Raw genomic sequence first — 22,894 nt, 5'->3', positions numbered from 1 at the left:
GCATTTTTACGTGCTTTCAAACTGCTAGGTTGGCAGAAGCTGGGACGAGTAACAGGCGCTCACTCTGTTACGCGGCACTCAGGATTCGACCTGCCAAACTGCCGACCTTCTGATCGACAAGTGCAGCGTCCTAACCCACTGAGCCACCGCGTCCCTTTTTGAATGTAATAATCTTGCCATAAATTAATAGCACCAGAAAATTCTGTCCACAAATTTCCTTGGTTTGAGATTGACCACCTTAATGAGATCCCAACATACTTTTGTTCTGAAATTCTCAACACTCCTTGAGTCTAACATTCTATTGGAATTAAGCAAATACAACATGCTTTTTTTTTGACGTGCAAGTTACTGAGCGTATAAAAGTAAATTGTCAGGAAATCCAAGAGCAAATTATGTTGTACTTTCATGAAGGTGGTCCGTTTTGATACGATATCTGAATACGCTACGCTCATATTTAGATCTGGATAAAAGAAATAGTAGACACAACTGCCTTTTGAAACAAGCTCCCCTTTAAGGTGCAGTTGGCCCCAACCTTGATAGGCTTTTGGCCAGGATGCTTACCTGTTCTAATAGGGAGTACTTGCTACATCCAGCCTTGGGGATAAGCTTGGTTGTGGCTTTACTTTAGTTCAATATGGCACCCAAAATAATAAATTTTGAGCTGGGCAGCTTTCCACATCTTTTAAACAGAATATCTCTAAGCCAAAACGTGTCTAATTTGCTTGGTGTCTAGTATAAATTCAGGCAATTAGACTTTATTCAATAAAGGTTCCCCACACATGTGTACTAGTCGTTTCCAACTCTAGGGGCCGGTGCTCATCTCCGTTTCAAAGCCGAAGAGCCAGCGCTTGTTCGAAGACATCTCCATGGTCATGTGGCTGGCATAACTAGACGCCAAAGGCGCACAGAACGCTGTTACCTTCCCACCGTAGTGGTCCCTATTTTTCTACTTGCATTTTTACGTGCTTTCAAACTGCTAGGTTGGCAGAAGCTGGGACGAGTAACAGGCGCTCACTCTGTTACGCGGCACTCAGGATTCGACCTGCCAAACTGCCGACCTTCTGATCGACAAGTGCAGCGTCCTAACCCACTGAGCCACCGCGTCCCTTTTTGAATGTAATAATCTTGCCATAAATTAATAGCACCAGAAAATTCTGTCCACAAATTTCCTTGGTTTGAGATTGACCACCTTAATGAGATCCCAACATACTTTTGTTCTGAAATTCTCAACACTCCTTGAGTCTAACATTCTATTGGAATTAAGCAAATACAACATGCTTTTTTTTTGACGTGCAAGTTACTGAGCGTATAAAAGTAAATTGTCAGGAAATCCAAGAGCAAATTATGTTGTACTTTCATGAAGGTGGTCCGTTTTGATACGATATCTGAATACGCTACGCTCATATTTAGATCTGGATAAAAGAAATAGTAGACACAACTGCCTTTTGAAACAAGCTCCCCTTTAAGGTGCAGTTGGCCCCAACCTTGATAGGCTTTTGGCCAGGATGCTTACCTGTTCTAATAGGGAGTACTTGCTACATCCAGCCTTGGGGATAAGCTTGGTTGTGGCTTTACTTTAGTTCAATATGGCACCCAAAATAATAAATTTTGAGCTGGGCAGCTTTCCACATCTTTTAAACAGAATATCTCTAAGCCAAAACGTGTCTAATTTGCTTGGTGTCTAGTATAAATTCAGGCAATTAGACTTTATTCAATAAAGGTTCCCCACACATGTGTACTAGTCGTTTCCAACTCTAGGGGCCGGTGCTCATCTCCGTTTCAAAGCCGAAGAGCCAGCGCTTGTTCGAAGACATCTCCATGGTCATGTGGCTGGCATAACTAGACGCCAAAGGCGCACAGAACGCTGTTACCTTCCCACCGTAGTGGTCCCTATTTTTCTACTTGCATTTTTACGTGCTTTTGAGCTGCTAGGTTGGCAGAAGCTGGGACGAATAACAGGCGCTCACTCTGTTACACGGCACTCGGGATTCGACCCACCAAACTGCCGACCTCCTGATCGACAAGCTCAGCGTCCTAACCCACTGAGCCACCGCGTCCCTATTTATTCAATAAACTGTGATCCAAAAACCAGGGCATATATTGAATAAAGATTCTACTTTCGGGTAAACAAATCACATACTCCCCCACTGAGTTTAAAGTGGGGTGGGGAAGCTGAGCTCTCAGAAAGGAGCTCAGCCCTCCTTCATTCTCTGGATTTGGAAGGGAATGTAACTTCCACCTTGCAACTGAGAAACAAAAACAAAACACGCGGGCAATTGCAGGTGTTCTCGCACGGCTCCGCCTTCTCTGTCAGGCAGCGTTCCGATTCTGCGCATGCTCCGCCTGCTTTCCTCGAAATGGAATGTCTTTTGACTTGTTCTCAACGCTCCTGCCCATCATTTCCTAACCCCGCCTCATTCGGGCTACCTCTTGAGCATCTATTGGCCGGCACTTTCCCGCTTCCTTCTTCCCCTTTGACAACCCGCCATTTTGAAAACGTTGTTGATTTTCTGCGAGGAAGCGAGCAACGCCAATATCAACCCCCCCCCACGCACACACACACACAAACCCCTCTTCCGTTAACCGCGGGTCGTGCCTCCCGAAAGCGTTTCGTTTTGTCGCCGTCCGGGGCCGCCTCCGTCCCTGCTGTGGGCCCATTTCCTCAGAGGTGTCCGTCGGCGACGAGGTGGGTGTTTCGGTGTTGTTTGGGATAACGGCCGAAAAGAAGATTCTTGCGACAGGCCCGACCGGAGGGACGGTGCTAGTGTCCGAAGCCCGGCCGGGACCCTACCGCGGTGCCCCATAGAACCGTCAGGAAAGGGGAAGAGTCCCTCAGCGCCTCTCTTCCCTACTCCCCTCAGAGTGGACTTGAATTCCGGCCGGCGCGAGGCCTGACTTTTTCCGCGGCTCGGAACTGTTTCCCGCCGGAATCCCGTTTCCTGTCAGGAGTGCTCGCCAGCTACCCGGGGCTCTGTGCTCTGACCTCCGAGGCTACAGGAGCCTATGGTCTTTAAGCAAGCAGTGGTACTAAAATGGAATAGATCTCGGTAGAGGAAGGCACCTTCCTGATCCGTTCGCCTCTTGGGGACGCCGTGGAAACAGCCGCGTAATTCCTCGGCCGCAATATTGTATTATTATTATTGTTCTCCTCCTCCTCCTCCTCCTTCGTGTAATTCCTTGGCTTCGATGCTCTTCCTCTTCTCCACGTCCGTGTAATTCCTTACCTGCAAACTCTCCTGCTTTAAAGCTCAGGCGAGCAGACTTAATACTCTCTTATCTCCTATTTTCCCCACGACAGCAACCCCATGAGGTAGGTTGGGGTGAGAAAAAGGATCTGGCCCAAAGTCACCCAACTGACTTTCACAAGTTACTGGGGTTTGCAATTCTGAGGGGAGGAAGGTGGGTGGGTGTTGATTTCCCACTGGTAGCCCCTTGATTATTATTGCTGTCGTTATTAAATTTATTTGCAGCCTATCTCACCTTGGTACTACTCCCTCCAAGTATTATCCATCTCCCAACTATCAGTGAATTTGTTTCCAAATAGCTAGCTGCTAATGTTAAAGCATTGAAGCTGAAAAAGTACAATGCAACTCAGAAACAGTTAAACTCCTTTTTGTGTTATTTAAAAAAATATATTTTTTCTATGAGCTGACAATCTGCAAGTGTCAATACTGCATCAAAAAACAACCAATTGTATTTTAGTCTGACATTCTGTGAAAAATGTACTGGTATGTTTACTTTATGGCATGGTATGGAGAGCAGATGATTGGTTATTTCCATTAAATAATCCAGTTGGTAAGCATGTTGTACAAATTCATCTGTTGCACGTTGCCCCATTAATTGCATGAAGTGGCCTTTTAAAATTGTTTATATCTGCAAATTTAGCAAGAATCGCCTACTTCAGTGAAGAAAACATATAAATGTGAAAATCAGACACAGAATGACATACTGTTTATTAGCATTATAAGGAACACTCCCATGTCCTTATTTAACCAGCTTGGTTTCCAAACATTTTGCTTCTCAAAAGTTCTGAATATTGTAAACAAACTACATTATTTAATGCAAAGCTTTATTAACTTAGACAATTTTAAAAGGTGAAGTACAACATAAGGGTCTCATCATTGTAAAGCAGTATCCAACTTGATTCAATTTTTGGTAAATGCACTTGGAGGATTCTACTCGGATTCTACTCTAGCTTTCCTGCTTGGTGCCCATATGTATTCAGTTGATTATGGTCTAATTTGATCTTTATTATGTTCTTATGGACTTGGTCAAAACGAACAAGGATTTTAAGTCTTGGTTACTAGCTATACATCTGAATTTTTTTGATACTGATTCTACACAGATTAGGCAAGAATTGACTAAATTTAGTATAAGTGTTTATTTGGAATTCTGTCTGTCCCTGTATAAAACTTACCAAGCAGATACACCCCAAATACCTATTTAAAATATGTGTTGAATAATATATTGAGTGATCCATTGCCATTTTTTTATATAGATGAGACAAAGGTCTATCTGGTTCAGAATTATGTGCAAAACTGCACTACAAAACAGTTTTGACTTGCTTTAGAAAGCAAAAATTTCCTAATTTAATTTTCTGGAAGTAAATAACAGTTTTAGTGATAGTTTTCTAATTTTGATTAATTTCCTTTCATGTGTGGGAGTCATATTGTCCAATTCTACTTAAGTAACTGGAAATCTCTAGAATCAGGATTCTATAGTTTGAAATTGTATACTGTAAAATTGTATACTGTAATTTGAAATTGTATACTATAAAATTATGGAAAGCATTATTTTGAATGCATCTTTCTATTCTTTAGTGTATTTAATACAGAATATCTTTTACATAATTTGCAAAACAGCTTACTTTAGAGCAAGATTTAAGTTTTTGGATTCAGTGGCAAATTTGGGTGCTTCCATCTTCCCATATGTGAGAATATATGCATGCAGTGCCCTAGCCATTTAAGATATTGCTCATATCTTGTTTGTTTGTCAACTGCATGACCCTTTTAGGCTTAGATGTTTAAAGTCCATACATGAAAGGACTTACCACTGAGACCTGAATCGCATATGGTCCTATTTCCTCTTAGGTTCTAACATATACATTGTTAACAGAACTGCTAAGTTTATAGACGAGGCAGTTCAGCTAAGAATTATATTGAATAAATCAGGGTATCATGTAGAGATCAATTTATTTCAATTAAACTCAATGTTCTTTATTGGTCGGGTGATTGGACACACAAGGAATTTGTCTCCAGTCCATAAGCTCTCAGTGTACATATAAACGACAAACAAAGTAATATAAGATACCAATAATAGAAGATAAAAATTGATTATTTTTGGCATACCTGTGAGATGGGGAACAAGTAAATTTAATATATAATAATAATGTATTATATTTTCTTTTACCCATTTTATCCTGAAAATACATGTTGCATTTTACCTTTGATGTTATAAAACTATTCAATAGATTATCCATTTGTTTTATTTACCAGTAGTTTGTCTTTATCCACATGTTTATCTTGTAGATAAATCATATAGCTAATAATGTTGAATTTATAGCAAAATACGCACATGAGATTTGGGGCTGTATTTAATAGGTTATATAACAAATCCCTATCTACTCTTAAGAACTGCTTCTTGTGCTGTAAGAAAATTTGAAAGACAGTAACAGCTTATATAATGGTAAAGCAGGACGTTTTAATCATTGTTTGTGGAACAAATATAAGTGACCTAATAAGCATATAACATTAAATGTAATGAGTAGATTCACATATTAAAGTAAAGGTAAAGGTTCCCCCGCACATGTGTGCTGTCATTTCCAACTCTAGGGGCCGGTGCTCATCTCCATTTCAAAGCCAAAGAGCCAGCGCTTGTCCGAGGACGTCTTCGTGGTCATGTGGCCGGCATGACTAGACGCCAAAGGGGCACGGAACGCTGTTACCTTCCCACCGTAGTGGTCCCTATTTTTCTACTTGCATTTTTACGTGCTTTCGAACTGCTAGGTTGGCAGAAGCTGGGACGAGTAACAGGCGCTCACTCTGTTACGCGGCACTCGGGATTCGACCCGCCAAACTTCCGACCTTCTGTTCGACAAGCTCAGCGTCCTAACCCACTGCGCCACCACGTCCCTTTGAGTCACATATTATTCTAAGCCAAAAATAAATTAATTATGACTATGTACATTGTATGAATCTTTGTGTTAGAAGGTGCAACACTGCTGCTGTGTGTTAAAAGTCTCAGTACTAGTAGTAGTAATAAAGTGCTTCATAATAAATTGATATTTTCCCCTATATCTTCTATGCAGAAAAAAAGCAGATATGTCTTCTGTTTCTGAAAAAGGTGATTTACTTTCTACTGAAGAAACAGAAAAAAGAGAACCACGAACTGAAGACAAAGCTGAAAATAGTGAGGATGATGAAGAGGAGGAAGAAGAGGAAGAGGAAAAAGGTAAACTGAGATACAAACTACTGTATAGACAGCAAACTATTTTCAGATTCTGTCCTCTTCTGGCTCCTTGTCACTTTCAGGTACAAACTCCCCAGAATGCAATTTATTGTAGATTGTAGAGAACAGTGAAAAAATCTTTTATATTTACTTTCTGTTCATTGTACATTAAGATGAGGAACTTCAAATTGTAAGATGTGACCCTCAATAATCACATTAAAAGGTGGGGATCATGTTCATTCTTCGAAGAAACTGTCACTTTGTCCCAGCTGAGCGGAAGCATGGTTTGGCATTGATAAAGCTACAGGTAGTCCTCAACTTACGACCACAATTGAGCCCAGAATTTATGTTGCTAAATGAGAAATTTGCTAAGTGAACTTTGCCTCATTTTACTTGCCAAATTTGTTAAGTGAATTACTGCAGTTGTTAAATTAGCTAACATGGTTGTTAAGTGAATCTGGCTTTCCCGTTGACTTTGCTTGTCAGAAGGTCGCAAAAGATGATCATATGACCCGTGGACCCTGCAATCTTTGCACAAAGAGAATTGCTGCTTTCAGACAGGGAATAGAAAAGAGAAACAGTAACAGTAAGTCTCATGAACCTCACCAGATTTGTCTGAAAGGGAATGCACTTCCCAATGTGAAAGATATCAGAATATCATTTCTGTTTACATAAGAGGAACAAAAATACACTTCTGGTACAAGCAGTCTCGTTTCACTGTTGGTGCCTGTAGATCTGCCATAGGACCAAGAAAAAAATGCTATTCTGTTTCCCACAGGCCTTTCCTGTTGCTAAGTTACTACCCTACTTCAACAGGTACTGGCATGCCTGGTGCTTATATTGCCCAGGAGTGAAGACAGGCTGTCTTTGAAGAAATGTGCTGAGGAAAGTTCTGTACTATTGGTGCCAATGCACCTATGCAAGATTCACCAAGTCACTGATCTCAGGTCAGGCACAAGGCCTGGCTCTGATTGCTGCCTTAAGATTGCTTGCCTGTGTGGGACTGATGGCTAAGATAGTGGAGGAGGTTGTCCCGCTGACTTAGACTCCTCCAAAGGAGCTTCTGGGATTAAGTACCAAAAAGATTCCCTCTGAAATAGACAAAAGAAGCTGCCTGTATTGGCTGCACCATACTAGAGGTAAACCTTGACTTTCAATCACAATTAAGCCCAATTTTTTCCGTTGCTAAGCAAGGCAGTGGTTAAGTGAGTCATGCCCTATTTTATTACCTTTTTTGACTCAGTTATATGAATCACTGCAGTTGTTAAGTAAATCGTGGTCACAAGAAATCTGGCTTGGGAAGGTCACAGATGGTGATCACATGACCCCAGGACAATGCAACCATCAGAAATGCATGCCAGCTGCAAAGTGCCTAAATTTTATCACATAACCATGGAGATGTTGCAGTAGTCTTGTGAGAACTGGTCATAAGTTACTTTTTTTAGTTTTGTTGTAACATCAGTCACCAAATGAATGATTCTAAGCTGACTACTTGTAAATAATAAATGAATGTATACAACTCCACTCCCTGAATAAAATTGTCAGACTACACTTTGACAGGGCTCCCATTGTCTGGGCTTATGCAGGCTTAGCATGAACTATGTCACTTTGTTATGACAGTTCTATTTATGGAAAGGACTTGTCACACAAATGTATTTAATTTAGCAGGTCATGGCACCAAAAGGTTTAAGCTTTGCATTAAGTCTAATACGTTTAGTTCTTTTATTTGAACTATTTGTGTATAGTGTTTATTAAATACCTGCTAGTTGATTTGGGATTAAAGATTCATATGTTGTGATTGAATCTATCTACAAAATCCTTTGGTCCCCCAAAACCAAACAATGCACTTCCTAATTTGCAGGCAGCAGTGAAGAAAGTATACCGGTAAATATACTTGAGGTATAGAAAAAAAAATACAAATATTAAGACAAAGTAGAGAGTTTTACCTCTATAGAATTGTTCCAGCTCAAATTATTCACTTCCAGGGCCTGGATTTTTTTTTTGTATATTGTTAGTTATGCAAATATAATAAAATTAGTTTTAAAAGCCTGTCAATATTTTCATTAGCATCCCCAGTTTAACTTTTTTAGGTTTCCTTCTTTAAGTTATACTTTTAGTTCCAAACTGTTCAATAAGAGGCAGTATTTTTAACCTATGCTTTACCACTTTCAAGCATCAGAACATATGGAAATCAGCATTTGATGTTAAACTACAATAATTATTTTCTATGTGTATAATGCCAATAGTGAGTCATGCAGAGAAATGTGTTAATTTTCATTTATTTATGGCATGGTTCACTGGTTGACATGAGATTCATCATACTCGATGGATTCATTCTATGGTGTAGAATGCAAACAGATAGCCAGAGGACCTGTTACTTGGTTAACATAACATCATAAATTATGCTGTATTTTCATGATCCTTAAATTTCAAAGTGTATTGAAAGTGCTTGATAGGAGATAACGCATAAAATTCCACTGAATCATCAACTTAATTTGTTCTACTGTAGGTTTGAAAGGAGATCACTGTCACCTACCACTACCTTCCCCACCTCATATACACTGACAGTAGTCAAATTTCCTACACCTATCTCCATCTATCTGGGTCCCCTACCTCTGGTGATCTTAGAAAAAGGTGTGTGAGGTCTATTTCATAGACAAAAGATCAGAAAAGCCCCAGGCCCCAACAAAGTAACTTGTTTCAAAGCTTATGCTGAATAACTCATCCTCATCTTCACCCTGATTTCTAATAAATCATTGGAGATGTGTTACGTCCTTTCTTGCTTCAAACTCTACCGTTATCCCATTTCCTAAGAAATCCTCCATCAGGGAGCTGAATGACTTTAGGCCGATTGTTCTGACATCTGTAGTTATGAAGATCTTTGAGAGGTTAGTGCTGGCCCACCTGAAAGTCATCAAGGATCCACTGTTAGACCCCTTGCAGTTTGCCTACTGAGCAAATAGGATGACAAATAATGCTGTCAATATGGCATTGCATTACCTTGCAACATATTGAATCCCCTAGGACCTGTGCAGAGGTCCCTTTTGTAGATTTCAGCTTGGCAGTCAATACCATCATTCCAAAAAAAATTTTTTAACTCTAAACTGATACAGCTCACTGTGCTTGTCCATACTTGTAAATGGATTATTAGCTTTTTGACAAATAGGAAGCAACAGGTGAAGCTAGGGAAAATTACATCTAGTACTCGGGCAATTAGCACAGGAGCCCCTCGGGGCTGTGTGCTCTCTCTGTTGCTCTTCTCTCTATATACCAGTGACTGCATCTCTAGGAATCCCTCTGTTAAAGTACTGAAGTTTGCAGACGATACAATTGTTGTTCGAGACAGTGATAAAACTGTATATAGAAGGAGGTTGAACAACTGGCTGTATGGTGCAGCCAGAACAATCTGGAGCTGAACATGCTTAAAACTGTAGAAATGAAAATGGATTTTATACCACCTCTTACTATATTCAATAGCACAGTATCAGAAATAGAGACACTCAAATTTTTGGGTTCTATAATCTCCCAGGACTTGAAATAATCCCTAACATTGGAACCATAATTAAAAATGCAGAACAAAGAATGTTCTTCCTGCATCAGCTCCGGAGGTTCAGATTGCCCCAGGAGCAGTTGATACAGTTTGTACTGTACAGTTTGTACGTCTATAACTGGTTTGGTAGAGCAACCAAACAGGACAGGTACAGACTCCAAAGGATAGTTAGGACTGCAGAAAGAACAATTGCAACTGCACTATCTTCCATAGAAGACCTGTATATTGCACAGGTCAGGAGGGCTGAGAAGATATTTACAGACTTCTTATATTCTGAATATAAACTCTTGTCAACTCCTCCCCTTAGGATGGTGCTATAGGGCATTGCCAAAACAACTAGACACAGGGACAGGTTTTTTCCCTCATGCAGTCTGCTGAACACCTAATTTTCGCAGTGCTTTCTAATGTCTGTATATTTGCCCATGTAGTGTGGCTGTAGCATTATTTATCCTTATTATCTTCATTACTGCTCCCTCTTTTTGGGATGATGATGATGATTTCTGTTGCTTTGCATGTACACTTAGCGTTCTGAACCAGAGACAAATTCCTTGTGTGTCTAATCACACTTTGTCAAACAAACCTATTTATTCTGTTCTGTTCTATTCTATTCTATTCTGTGGATCAGTTGCTAAATTATTTGAGCTTCAGTACATCTGGCTCTTAATTTGCCAGTATTTTATATCAGAATGCTTTTTCAAGTGACACATACACTCTTAAGCCCACACATTACTTTATTTTTGTTTATTCTGTGCAGTAATTTCAACTACTTTCCTGACTGCATGAAAATATCAATTGTCTTTCAGAAAAGAGCCTCATTGTTGAAGGAAAGCGAGAGAAGAAGAAAGTAGAAAGATTGACAATGCAGGTGTCATCATTACAGAAGGAACCTTTTACAATTACACCAGGCAAGCTATTTATTTTGCCTATTATGCTTTTCTTTGTTTGAAGTCAAACAAGCATTAATTAAAGAGAAAACCTTTGTGTATATAGTACGGAAGATCACATTTGTAATTTTCTAAACTATACTATGTTTAGATATTTGGAACATTTTTAATGTTTGTTTTGAAGCAGTATTGCGATAAATCCTGATGAACTTTTAAGAGACTGTTCCCAAATATTATTACAAGGTTTTATTGCTCGTCAGCATACAAGATTACTTCACTGATTGTTTTTAGTAAATGTAGGAACCTTGGTTGTTGAATTTTAACTATTCTTTATCCTTTATATGGTGTTGGGCTTTGGTTAAAGGAAATAACGTATTGGCTAAAAAGTGTAACTTTGATTATTATAACATGTTTGCCTTTTCAGGAAAAGGTCAAAAACTTTGTGAAATTGAAAGAATACAATACTTTTTAAGCAAGAAGAAAACTGATGAACTTCGAAATTTGCACAAACTTCTTTACAACAGGCCAGGCACAGTAAGAAATCTCATAACATGCTTTTCATTTAAACTGTTTTAAGTTTATATATGAAGATTATATGAAATCACACCATTTCCTAGATTGAGCACATTTATATGCTGCATATTATCATCAGTGGAAGCCTATACCAGTTTGCAATATAATCCAGTAAATTCCAGTCACATCCAAAATTGAAAATACAATAAATAATGCAAACAAAATAACAAAACCATAAATAGTTAAAACTATTAGAAATTGGCTCATAAAAGCATGGCATCAGTCTTAAAAGCAGATTGAAAACAAGTCTTCTACAGGGGAGATGCTAAGCTATAAAAGTAAATTCCTCAGACACCACAGTAAAGGCAGATTAAGTGGAGGGAATTCCAAGAGTATTGGACGCATTACCATAAAGGCCCTAGTCCGGATAAATACCAGGTGAGCCTCTCTGGTGAGGCACATATTTTATTTATGCTTCTTAGAATTACATTGTTTATCTTTTGGTTACCAGTAATCCTTGACTTACAATAGGTCACTCAACAACCATTCAGAGTTATGATGGACTTCAAAAAAGCTACTTGTGACCTATTCTCAAAGTTACAACTAATGCACCTACACCCCCATGTTTATGTGATCACATTTTGGGTGCTTGGAAACTGGCTCACATACATGACTGGTTGCAGAGTTGTCCAGTTGTGTGACTGTGATTTTCAATATTTTCCAGCAGAAAATGGCACACAAAAAATCCCATTGGATGTGCTGGATTCTCTTATTGACCACATGATTTGCTTAATGACTGCAGTTACCAGCTTTACAACCATTGTAAAAATGTTCATAAAATTAACTCCAATTACGTGTGCTTCAACCTATGACTGCAATAACTTAGACTGAAATTGTGGGCTTCATTGTGATAAGTCAAGGACCATCTGTATTTGATCCCAGTTTCCTTTCATTTCCAAAATAAATAGTAATTGCGGAAAAATTGCTATTCAAAAAAAGTAAGTGTTCATACCTATTGGCAACGTAAAATTGGCTACAGGTTTCCTTGAATCCTTATCTCTAGGCTTTCAAATAGATATTTTTCTATTTATAAAAATATTTTTCTGTTAAAGTGTCATGTTGATAAATATGTGATCTGCTAGTGCTGGTTCAAAGTTCAATTCAGTTTTTGTAACAAATCCCAAATGTTTATTATTACGGTTTGTCACACAGCCAGATGTTTTTGTCCACCTATCGACTCTTTCCCAAGGATAGGCAGATGTTGTTTGATGATATTAAAGGTTAGAGGTATTGTGACAAGATGTAAGCTGTTCTGCCTTTTGCAATTGGCTGATGGTGATTTTGTCAATGCTGATGCTGTTCTGTTCAAGTGATCCAGATTTTTGGTACTGCCTCCAAGGTGCCTATTCTGTTAATATATTTGCTTTCTTTTGCCACAGTCATGTTATTTCTATTTGCAGATGTTTGTATTCTGTTATTTTCTCCAGTTCTTTATTTCCTATTCTACATTATCCAGACATTTTTGTCTTTCTTATCAACAATGGTTATGTCTGCCAGAATACTTTAACTTTTTTATTTTCTATTACATTGTTTCTTTTATTGTTCTAACAATTCTTGTTTGCAGGCAAATGGTAATTCTTGGAGATCTTCCAATGCATCATTGTTGCTACTTTGTCATGTCCATTTGTGGTTCAGTCTGTGTGATCTTCTTGCAACAACTAACTGGGTGGCTCACCATTTCTTCATCTTTACAGAGGCAGCATTTGCTATCTGTTGCTTTTTTCAGTTCTGTCTCTGTGTTCATTTGTTCTTAAGGTTTGGTCTTGTGCAGCCAGAATTAGCTCCTCTTAATCGGCAGAATCCATTATGATTGTATATCAAGGACTATATAGTTTCATTGTTATATATTTAGAATTTAGTCAAAGCTGACATGACAGTTTTACTGTCTGATTTTAAGGCTATACATTTGTAGTTCGATATTTTGACAATTAGATAAAATAAAGAACATCACAATATTATTTTATACTGATCGACTATTCTTTTTTAGGTTGCTTCATTGAAAAAGAATGTAGGACAGTTCAGTGGCTTTCCATTTGAAAAAGGAAGTGATCAATACAAGAAAAAGGAAGAAATGCTGAAAAAGTGAGACTTTAACATGTTTAAACAATATAATCTATGTTCAAAATATTTGGAGCCAAATGTGCATTCCCAGGACAAAATTCAATTAGTAACATCCCTGTACTAATATTTCAAATCATATCTGTGAATATAATGTAATACAATTTGACATTATTCTCTAACATAGCTTATGTTTAAAAACTTAAAACTTAATCATTACCTTAAATTATACTAAAACATTACATTGTTGCTGATACTGTTTACAGCAGTGTAGCTTTGAGAATAGGTTTTTACATCTGTACATTTAAAATGCAATCCAGTCAATATATTAGTTGCCTTTGTACTAGCTTTGGAAATTTTAGCTTAGGAATTTAACAATATCAACATATTTTTATTTAAGGATTTGCTGAAAGACCTACTTTTATTTTGGAAGAAATATTAGAGATCCTCTACTGTCAAATTTTAATGTTTTCTCTAGTTATTTGTATTAACTGTAAGGTCTTCCATAGTTTTCAAGTTGTATTGGTATTTATGTTTTAGAGAACTTTTTGTGCAATTTTACTTCATGTATAGAGCATGTAACAGTACAATTAATATTTGAATTTTCACTAATTTTAAGAATACTTGATTAATGTGAGTGATTTGGATATGTTGTATGGGGGCTAAAAGAGAAGCATAACTTCTTCCTTCCTCTGTACACCGCCCCGAGTCCCTCGGGAGAAGGGCGGTTTATAAAAACTAATAAATAAATAAATAAATAAAATATATTAACTTAGTTGTCTATTTGTAAAATGATGGTTGGTAACACTGATAAGGAGTGTTGATTAAAGTTTGAAAGGGCCCGGAGGCCTCTGCATTTTAAATATATTGGACTACCAAGGATTGTGTGTGCCTAGTGCATAAGTGTACGTGTGCTTACACACACACACACACACACACACGTGTGTGTGTGTGTGTGTGTGTGTGTGTATGTATCCCACATTTTTATATTATCTATATTTAATACATTGTCTATTTGTATTACGTATTTAGTAAATACTTATAAAACATGTTTAATAAAGTGTCTTTCTCTACAGATACAGAAATGCAATGCTAAAAAGCATATGTGAAGTTCTTGATTTGGAAAGATCAGGAGTTAACAGTGAACTGGTAGCAAGAATCTTAAATTTCCTAATGCATCCAAAACCTTCAGGCAAGGTGAGAGCTATTCATAAATCATTGTTTTAATCTAAACTAAAATGGGGCTTAAGACATAATTTGAACATATTAATATTGTTCCCTATAACAGAAAAGACAGGATTTGTGCTTGGTTTTTTACAGCTGTTCCTCCTGAGCCTTGCTGTTAGCACAAAATTACACTAATGCTTTACTTTACACAAGCTGGTCCCCTCACAGCCAACTCTTTCCCAGTGTTTATCACACAGCACCTCTGTAATTACCGGGCAATGCTCCAAGGTCTTGGCAGTTGGCCAGCAGCTCCAAAGCCCAGATGCAGGCAGACACGTTACAAATCCCAAAATGCCAACAAATTGTTCACCACACCTTTCCTGCGCAGCCACACCCCTTTTATACTCTGTAGGGTGTGGCCCTATGTCTCCCGGCCACGCCTCTTGTGGTGTTGCAATAGTTGCTACTGCTGTTGACAACGTATCCTACATCTTTCTCTTGCATCCAATAGGGGCTCCTCGCTGCTGCCGGCCTCTGCTTGGTGTTCTGTTTCCTCCTCTATTTGGCTGAGGTCCATAGGCACGTCAACCACAGTTCTTGCTGACTCACCAGGAGAGTCAGCCCCTCTGGCACGTTGCTCGTGTCAGCTTCCTCCTCCTCCATATCATCCTCCAAGGCCGGGGTCACAACATAAACTTATAATCCTCTAAAACTACTTTCCCCATAAAAAAATTAAAATCATCAAAGTTAAGTTGCAGTATTTCCTATAGTATGTATAGATTATAAAACTACTTTGGGTTTTTTTTTAAAATACTTCATTTTCAATATTTAATAGCCATTGCCAAAATCCAAGAAAACATCCAAAAAAGGCGGTAAAAAAGAACGTAGTAGCTCTGGAACAGCACGGAAAGCCAAACTCACCAAATGTCCTGAAATCCTGACAGATGAATCTAGTAGTGAGGACGATGAAAAGAAAAGGAAAGATGAATCATCTGAGGAAGATAAAGAGAGTGAGGAAGAGGTAAAAACCTTGGTACAAATAATATGTGCTAAAGAAGAATTATACTCTCGTCTGTAAATTAAGTTAAATGGCAACAGCATGGGATCATTTAGTTACAGATAGTCCCAAAATGCCTTAATTTTATCACATTTAAGATATTTTAATGTTATAAATGATTCTTAAAAGAGTTGCTGAATAATGGTAGTTATAAATGGCAGTTTATAATGTTATAACATTGTTTTAAGGACTAAATTATCTGTATCAGATGTCTAGGTACAACTCTGCTTGTTCTATAATGTATTTTTTTGCATACTAAAAAAAAAGAAACACCTGTTTTAACAAGCCACAGATATTGGACAGGTAAAGCATACAGAGAGAGTTTAAATGGGTTACATTTTTATTTTAAAAACTGATATTGAAATAAATTTTACTATGCTTTCTACCTACCTCACAGCGACCTAAAAAAACAACAAAGAAAGAAAAACCCAAACAAAAAGTAGCTTCAAAAAGCAAAAAGGGTTCAAGAAATGCTAATGTTAAGAAAGCAGATAGCAGTACAACCAAGAAGAGCCAAAATTCTTCCAAAAAAGGTGAGTCCACCATTCATAAAATCTAAGTACCGTATATACTTGAGTATAAGCCGACTCGAGTATAAGCCGAGACCCCCAATTTCACCCCCAAAAACTGGAAAAAGTTGGTGACTTGAGTATAAGCCGATCCGCCGTTCTGCAAGCCTCCGCCGCCGGCTGCTTCGTTCCGCAGCGGAAAGAAGCAGGCAGGCTGCTTCGTTCCGCAGTGGAAAGAAGCAGCCTGCTTCGTTCAGGCTGCTTCGTTCCACAGCGGAAAGAAGCAGGCAGGCAGGGGGCGGAGGAACGGAGACCCGGCGACGTTTGGGGAGGTTTGGGCGCCTCTCCAAATATCCCCAAACGTCGCCGGGTCTCCGTTCCTCTGTGCCCTGCCTGCCTGCTTCTTTCCACAGCGGAAAGAAGCAGGCAGGCAGGGGGCGGAGGAACGGAGACCCGGCGACGTTTGGGGAGGTTTGGGCGCCTCTCCAAATATCCCCAAACGTCGCCGGGTCTCCGTTCCTCTGTGCCCTGCCTGCCTGCTTCTTTCCACAGCGGAAAGAAGCAGGCAGGCAGGGGGCGGAGGAACGGAGACCCGGCGACGTTTGGGGAGGTTTGGGCGCCTCTCCAAATATCCCCAAACGTCGCCGGGTCTCCGTTCCTCTGTGCCCTGCCTGCCTGCTTCTTTCCACAGCGGAAAGAAGCAGGCAGGCAGGGGGCGGAGGAACGGAGACCCGGCGACGTTTGGGGAGGTTTGGGCGCCTCTCCAAATATCCCCAAACGTCGCCGGGTCTCCGTTCCTCTGTGCCCTGCCTGCCTGCTTCTTTCCACAGCGGAAAGAAGCAGGCAGGCAGGGGGCGGAGGAACGGAGACCCGGCGACGTTTGGGGAGGTTTGGGCGCCTCTCCAAATATCCCCAAACGTCGCCGGGTCTCCGTTCCTCTGTGCCCTGCCTGCCTGCTTCTTTCCGCTGTGGAAAGAAGCAGGCAGGCAGGGCGCAGAGGAACGGAGACCCGGCTTCGTTTGGGGAGGTTTGGGGAGGTGCGCGCGCACCTCCCCAAACCTCCCCAAACTTCGGCAGGTCTCCGGACGGCGGTGGCTTGGGAGAGGTGAGCGCGATCCCGGAAGCTCCAAAGCCTCGGCCGCGCACAAGTCCTCGGTAAGTTTTTTTGTTGACTGGAGTATAAGCCGAAGTGGAATTTTTCAGCCCAAAAAGTGGGCTGAAAAATTCGGCTTATACTCAAGTATATACGGTAGTTATAAGCTGACAAAAAACTAATTTCAAATTAGGTATATTTTTCAAGGAGCAAGGCCACTTTAGTTTCTCAAAATATTTTGTACTATTTCATGGCTTTTAATCTTCACTTTGGCTGTTGGGACCAAAAGGAAACGTCCTGGTAGGCCAGTTGGAAACACTGAACTCAGTTTTTATTAAACATCTTCAGTCATATGGTTTAGAGCTATTGGATGGAAACTAGAGCAATTTTGAATTTGTTCCTATCAGGTTAAGAGGAATTGTTTTTCAGAGAAATCAACCGTATTAAAGATCAATCATGATCTTGATTATCCTTTCCCATCTGTAGTGGGTGAAAAGAACCCAGAGATGACTGATTGAGAAATAGTAAAGTTGGAGGGTATGAGAACAGGAGAAAAGAAATCTAAAGATATCTTTTACTCTTTGATTGTTTCTCATTGAAAAATTCTAGTACATAAAGTTTTCCTTAGTAGTGAACTAATTTGCAATTTCATTCAAAGATAAATTTGACTGGTGGGAAGAAAAAAGTTATCTGCATTTTAACAAAATATTTTTCATTTAGAAAGTGAATCCGAGAATAGTTCAGATGACGAGCCTTTAATTAAAAAATTGAAAAAGCCACCCACAGATGAAGACTTGAAAGAAACTGTGAAGAAACTACTTGCTGATGCAAATTTGGAGGAAGTTACTATGAAACAAATTTGTAAAGAGGTATATATTTGACATTTATTTTGTATACTATTTACTGTATATATTTAGACTTCAGGACTAAGAATAAAGATCCATATACTGTATTTCTGTACTTTTGCCTTTGCAGCAGGGATATAGTCTCTCTCTCCATTGCCCTCCCTTTAATGCTTAAAATCATACAGTACACAGTACAAAAGAGAATGCAGCATGCATAATAAAAAGGCCTGTACTTGTGTTTTGTCTACTTGGCCATCAACAACACATGAATTCTTATAGAATTACAAAGAGCCTTGGTGGAGCAGTGGGCTAATGCCTCCTTAAGTAACACCAGCTGCCTGCAATTAGTGGAGGTTCGCATCCCACCAGGCTCAAGGTTGACTCAGCCTTCCATCCTTCCGAGGTAGGTAAAATGAGGACCCAGATTGTTGGGGGCAATTAAGCTGACTTTGTAATAATGCCACTTGGGTGTGTGTGTGTGAAAGCCCTAATAAGCAGGCTTATACATAGAATGAAGGCTACTGCTAAGCTTGTAAGCCGCCCTGAGTCTTCAGAGAAGGGCGGGATATAAATGGAATTAAAATAAAATAAATAAATAAAATAGAAAAAAGTAGGGTTCTGTGGTGAGATATACTGGTAGGCCCATGGTCACTAATGAGAAACAGAACAGAACAGAATTCTGAATATGAGCCTTCTAATTTGACACTTTCGGTATTGATTTGTATATTTTCTCTTTCATAGCTCTTTTGTAATATATGTTGAGGTTTTTTAAATATAGCATCCAAAATAAATATATTTTTAATGAGATCTCAAGCAATATAGACAGAAGTCTTCCTTTATTCTGCCTCTGCTGAAATTAGCTTCTGTGGTAGATTGGACAGAGGAGTAATTGGTCCAATTTCTGGCAACAGTGTCATGTGTTAACACACACACCTGCTCCTTTTTGTCTTCCTCTGTTTGATGGGCTCCTTTGGTTTGTGCTGTCTCAGGATCAGCTATAGGGCAGAAGCATAAGGAGTCTAGCAGCACAGCATTTAAAAGATAAATATCTAGGTCACAGGTCGGCAACCTGCGGCTCCGGAGTCGCATGCGGCTCTTTGAGCCGTCTCTTGCGGCTCCCAGCCGCCCGGTGCGCGCGCACCTCTTCCAACGGGCAGTGGTGCGCGCGCACCTCTCCAAATGGAGAGTGGCACCGCCCGTTTGGAGAGGTGCACGCGCACCTCCCCGAATGGGCGGAGGTGCGCGCGCACCTCCCCAAACCTTTGGAGAGGTGCGCGCGTACCTCTGCGCGAATGGGCAGCGGTGCCGCTCTTTCAGGAAGCCCGCCGCGGCCCGTCTGTGAAGCTGCCGAAAGCGGCAGCTTAGCAGAAGGGCCGCGGCAGCTTCCGCAAAGAGCGGCGCCCCTGCCCATTCCGAGAGGTGCGCGCGCACCTCTCCGAACGACCGGAGGTGCGCGCGTACCTCCGCGCGAATGGGCAGTGGTGCCACTCTTTCAGGAAGCCCGCCGCGGCCCGTCTGTGAAGCTGCCGAAAGCGGCAGCTTAGCAGACGGGCCGCGGCAGCTTCCGCAAAGAGCGGCGCCCCTGCCCATTCCGAGAGGTGCGCGCGCACCTCTCCGAACGACCGGAGGTGCGCACGTACCTCCGCGCGAATGGGCAGCATGTGCCGCTCTTTCAGGAAGCCCGCCGCGGCCCGTCTGTGAAGCTGCCGAAAGCGGCAGCTTAGCAGACGGGCCGTGGCAGCTTCCGCAAAGAGCGGCGCCCCTGCCCATTCCGAGAGGTGCGCGCGCACCTCTCCGAACGACCGGAGGTGCGCACGCACCTCTCGGAATGGGCAGGGGCGCCGCTCTTTGCGGAAGCTGCCGCGGCCCGTCTGCTAAGCTGCCGCTTTCGGCAGCTTCACAGACGGGCCGCGGCGGGCTTCCTGAAAGAGCGGCACCGCTGCCCATTCGCGCGGAGGTACGCGCGCACCTCCGGTCGTTCGGAGAGGTGCGCGCGCACCTCTCGGAATGGGCAGGGGCGCCGCTCTTTGCGGAAGCTGCCACGGCCCGTCTGCAAAGCTGCCGAAAGCGGCAGCTTTGCAGACGGGCCGTCGCCATCAGGCAACCGGGAACCGGTTCCATCTCATTTTTTAAAAAATGGCAGCCGCGTGCGTCCGCGCATGCGCAAAAAACCTTTTTGCGCATGCGCGTGCATGGACACACGCACGCGGCTCCCTCTTTTTTTAATTTGTGATGGAACCGGTTCCCAGTGGCTCTTTTTCTTTTTTAGGTTGCCGACCCCTGATCTAGGTCATATGAGCCCCGCCTTTACAAGTTATAGGGAACATTAATCCATTCTTAAATGTCTTTGTCAAACCAAACAAGAGTAAACCTTCAGGGTAAATATTTAGCTCAGTTTTCTCTTTTCCATATATGAAGATGAGCTAGAAAAGATTAACTCTGGAATGGAGTGCAAGTCAGTACTAGCTTCCCTCAGTTTTGTAGTAATGGCTGGGGACATGAATACCTTTTATTTTTATTGTGTAATTTCCTTAGTGCAAATAGTTGACGGAATAATTTTAATAAGGAAAATACTGAAGGAAATAGTTCTTAAAAGAAAATCCTCCTCTTTTCCCATCATAAGTAGGTTCATTGCATTTTACTGATTACACTTATTCTAAATTGATCATTACAGGTATATAAAAACTATCCCAGTTACGACTTATCTGAGAGAAAAGAATTCATCAAAAAGACAGTGAAAGAGGTAAATACTTGATCAATGAGATATCATATATTAGATTTCAATTCTGATATATGCCTTACTTCACTGAGATAGGCTTGGTAAATAAATATATTTAAATTTTAGAAATCTTAAAAACTGAGTGGTAAACGTTTAACTGTGAAACTCAGTTACTGAAACCAGGCCCAAATTTTATTCATCTCTGTGCTTAATTGCATCTTGGTAATTTTGCTTTAATGTTTGTTTAATCACTTATTAATCTTATGCTATAGATATATAATAATAATAATAATAATATAGCAAAAATGTTAATATTTACTTGAAAATCCTGTTGATTTTCTGGGAACTTTCTCTAAAGTAAGATATTAAAATTTCAGCCTGAGCAAAGTGTTCATGGAAAGATGAATTTATATAGAAGATGAAATATTTTCTTTTCTTTTTAGCTCATTTCATGATCTAATGGGAAGAAAATGAAGGCTACAGTCTTGTTCTTCTGGATTTAAATATTTTACAAATACCAGCAAAATGTAAACTTTATTATTTTTGTTCTGATTTTTGTTTTGCTCTTTTGGTATTAGTCGGAGATGACTATTGGCTTAATGTTCTGAGTGTTGATGGGATTTACCAACTTTTTAAAAATTGAGTTTAATATAATTCCTAAATTTTGCATGATAATACATGTCCCCTACTTTAACTTTGTACATTATGATATTTCTTTGTAAAAATAGTCATAGCTATTGTAAGTCTTAGTATAAAATGTAGAGATTTTTTTTAAAGAACAAAGCTGTTGTATTAATGTATACACATGCAGAGACTGTTAAATACTGCAGTATTGGGCATTACATTTATTTTGAATACACCCCCATTTCTATCAGGAGCTAGTCACATGCCCTGACTAGGAGTGCTGCTGTTTTACTCTCTTGCATGTGTATACAACTGAAGATTGTAAAGCATGATCAATCACAAATACATATTATTTTTGTACTTTTAAAAGCTTTTGTATATAAGCTTCAGATTTCTTTGTTTAAAACCCAGTTAAGAGGAAAAAATGTGTTTTAGATGATTTATGACCAGTATCAGTGTTTATGAATCAAGTTGTGATTAAGTAGGAAATATAATCACCATACAAAAGATAACTCATTTGTTTTTGGAAGCAATTTAATTGCACTCATTTTTCAGTCTTTGAGTGCAGAGGATTATAATTCTAAAGCAGACATGTCAAACTCGCGATGTCATGTGACGTCGCGCAACATATCAGGACTGTTTTGCCATTGCCAGCAATGGGGTGGGCGTGGCTTCCAGATGACACGTCTGGCCCACGGGCCAGGAGTTTGACACCCCTGCTCTAAAGGCTTAATGCAATATCCTATATTGTTAATTCACCAAAAACAAGATTTTCATTTCTAAAAAGTTTTTCCCAAGGTGGGTAGTAATAAAAATCTCAATATTTCAGACTAGAATATTGACCATTTATCTGGTGTTAGTTGAACAGTTTAGTATTCTTGCAAAACTGCATCCTTGTTTTGAACTCTCAGAAACTGTAATTGGCAGCATGCATACTTAAATACATTAATCTTAAGTGGCTCCTGCTTAGTATGATACTCTAAATTAAAATCTCAACTCTACAAATAATTGTTCATGAAATTTTTATTTGATTCCGGAATGAAGCACCTGTTCACAAAAATCCTTAACGAGTCAGATGATCATGTGTTAAAAGTTCTAGCAAATGCCAAATAAATGTGTCATAAAGTGAAATCAAGTATAACTAATTTCTCCATGACTGTATTGATTAAAATGATTGCAGGTTTTAAATAATATATTAATATGTAGTTAGGGAATCATAGATCTATATTCCAAAATATTGTTAATTGATTGACCTCTATCATTTTTACCACTTTCTTTGCATGCAGTCATTTTTATTAAGCTGAGTGTAACAGTTTTTTATTCAATAAATGTCTTTAAGGAAAATGTACACTGATATTTTAATACATG

The 22,894-nt window shown here is 39.9% G+C and overlaps 1 protein-coding gene across 2 annotated transcripts; it reads left to right on the top strand.

Moving 5' to 3' along the window:
• Positions 1-2,266: 2,266 nt before the first annotated feature.
• DEK (DEK proto-oncogene) lies at positions 2,267-22,870 on the top strand. Of its 2 annotated transcripts, none has more exons than XM_083359495.1 (11): positions 2,267-2,686; positions 6,308-6,450; positions 10,801-10,902; positions 11,306-11,415; positions 13,442-13,536; positions 14,589-14,709; positions 15,515-15,700; positions 16,134-16,269; positions 18,059-18,207; positions 20,858-20,926; positions 21,346-22,870. In XM_083359495.1, the coding sequence occupies exons 1-11, from the start codon at positions 2,358-2,360 to the stop codon at positions 21,355-21,357; spliced, it is 1,452 nt and encodes a 483-aa protein (XP_083215621.1). In that variant the 5' UTR covers positions 2,267-2,357; the 3' UTR covers positions 21,358-22,870. The 2 variants fall into 2 exon arrangements, with proteins under 2 accessions (XP_083215621.1, XP_083215622.1); XM_083359496.1 differs by having other exon boundaries at positions 2,491-3,310.
• The last annotated feature ends 24 nt before the right edge of the window (positions 22,871-22,894 follow it).

The sequence above is a fragment of the Vipera ursinii genome (assembly GCF_947247035.1).
Source record: "Vipera ursinii genome assembly, chromosome: 3".
Taxonomy (NCBI): domain Eukaryota; kingdom Metazoa; phylum Chordata; class Lepidosauria; order Squamata; family Viperidae; genus Vipera; species Vipera ursinii.
Note: the sequence above shows the minus strand (reverse complement) of the source record. Positions and strands in the feature narration are given on the sequence as shown.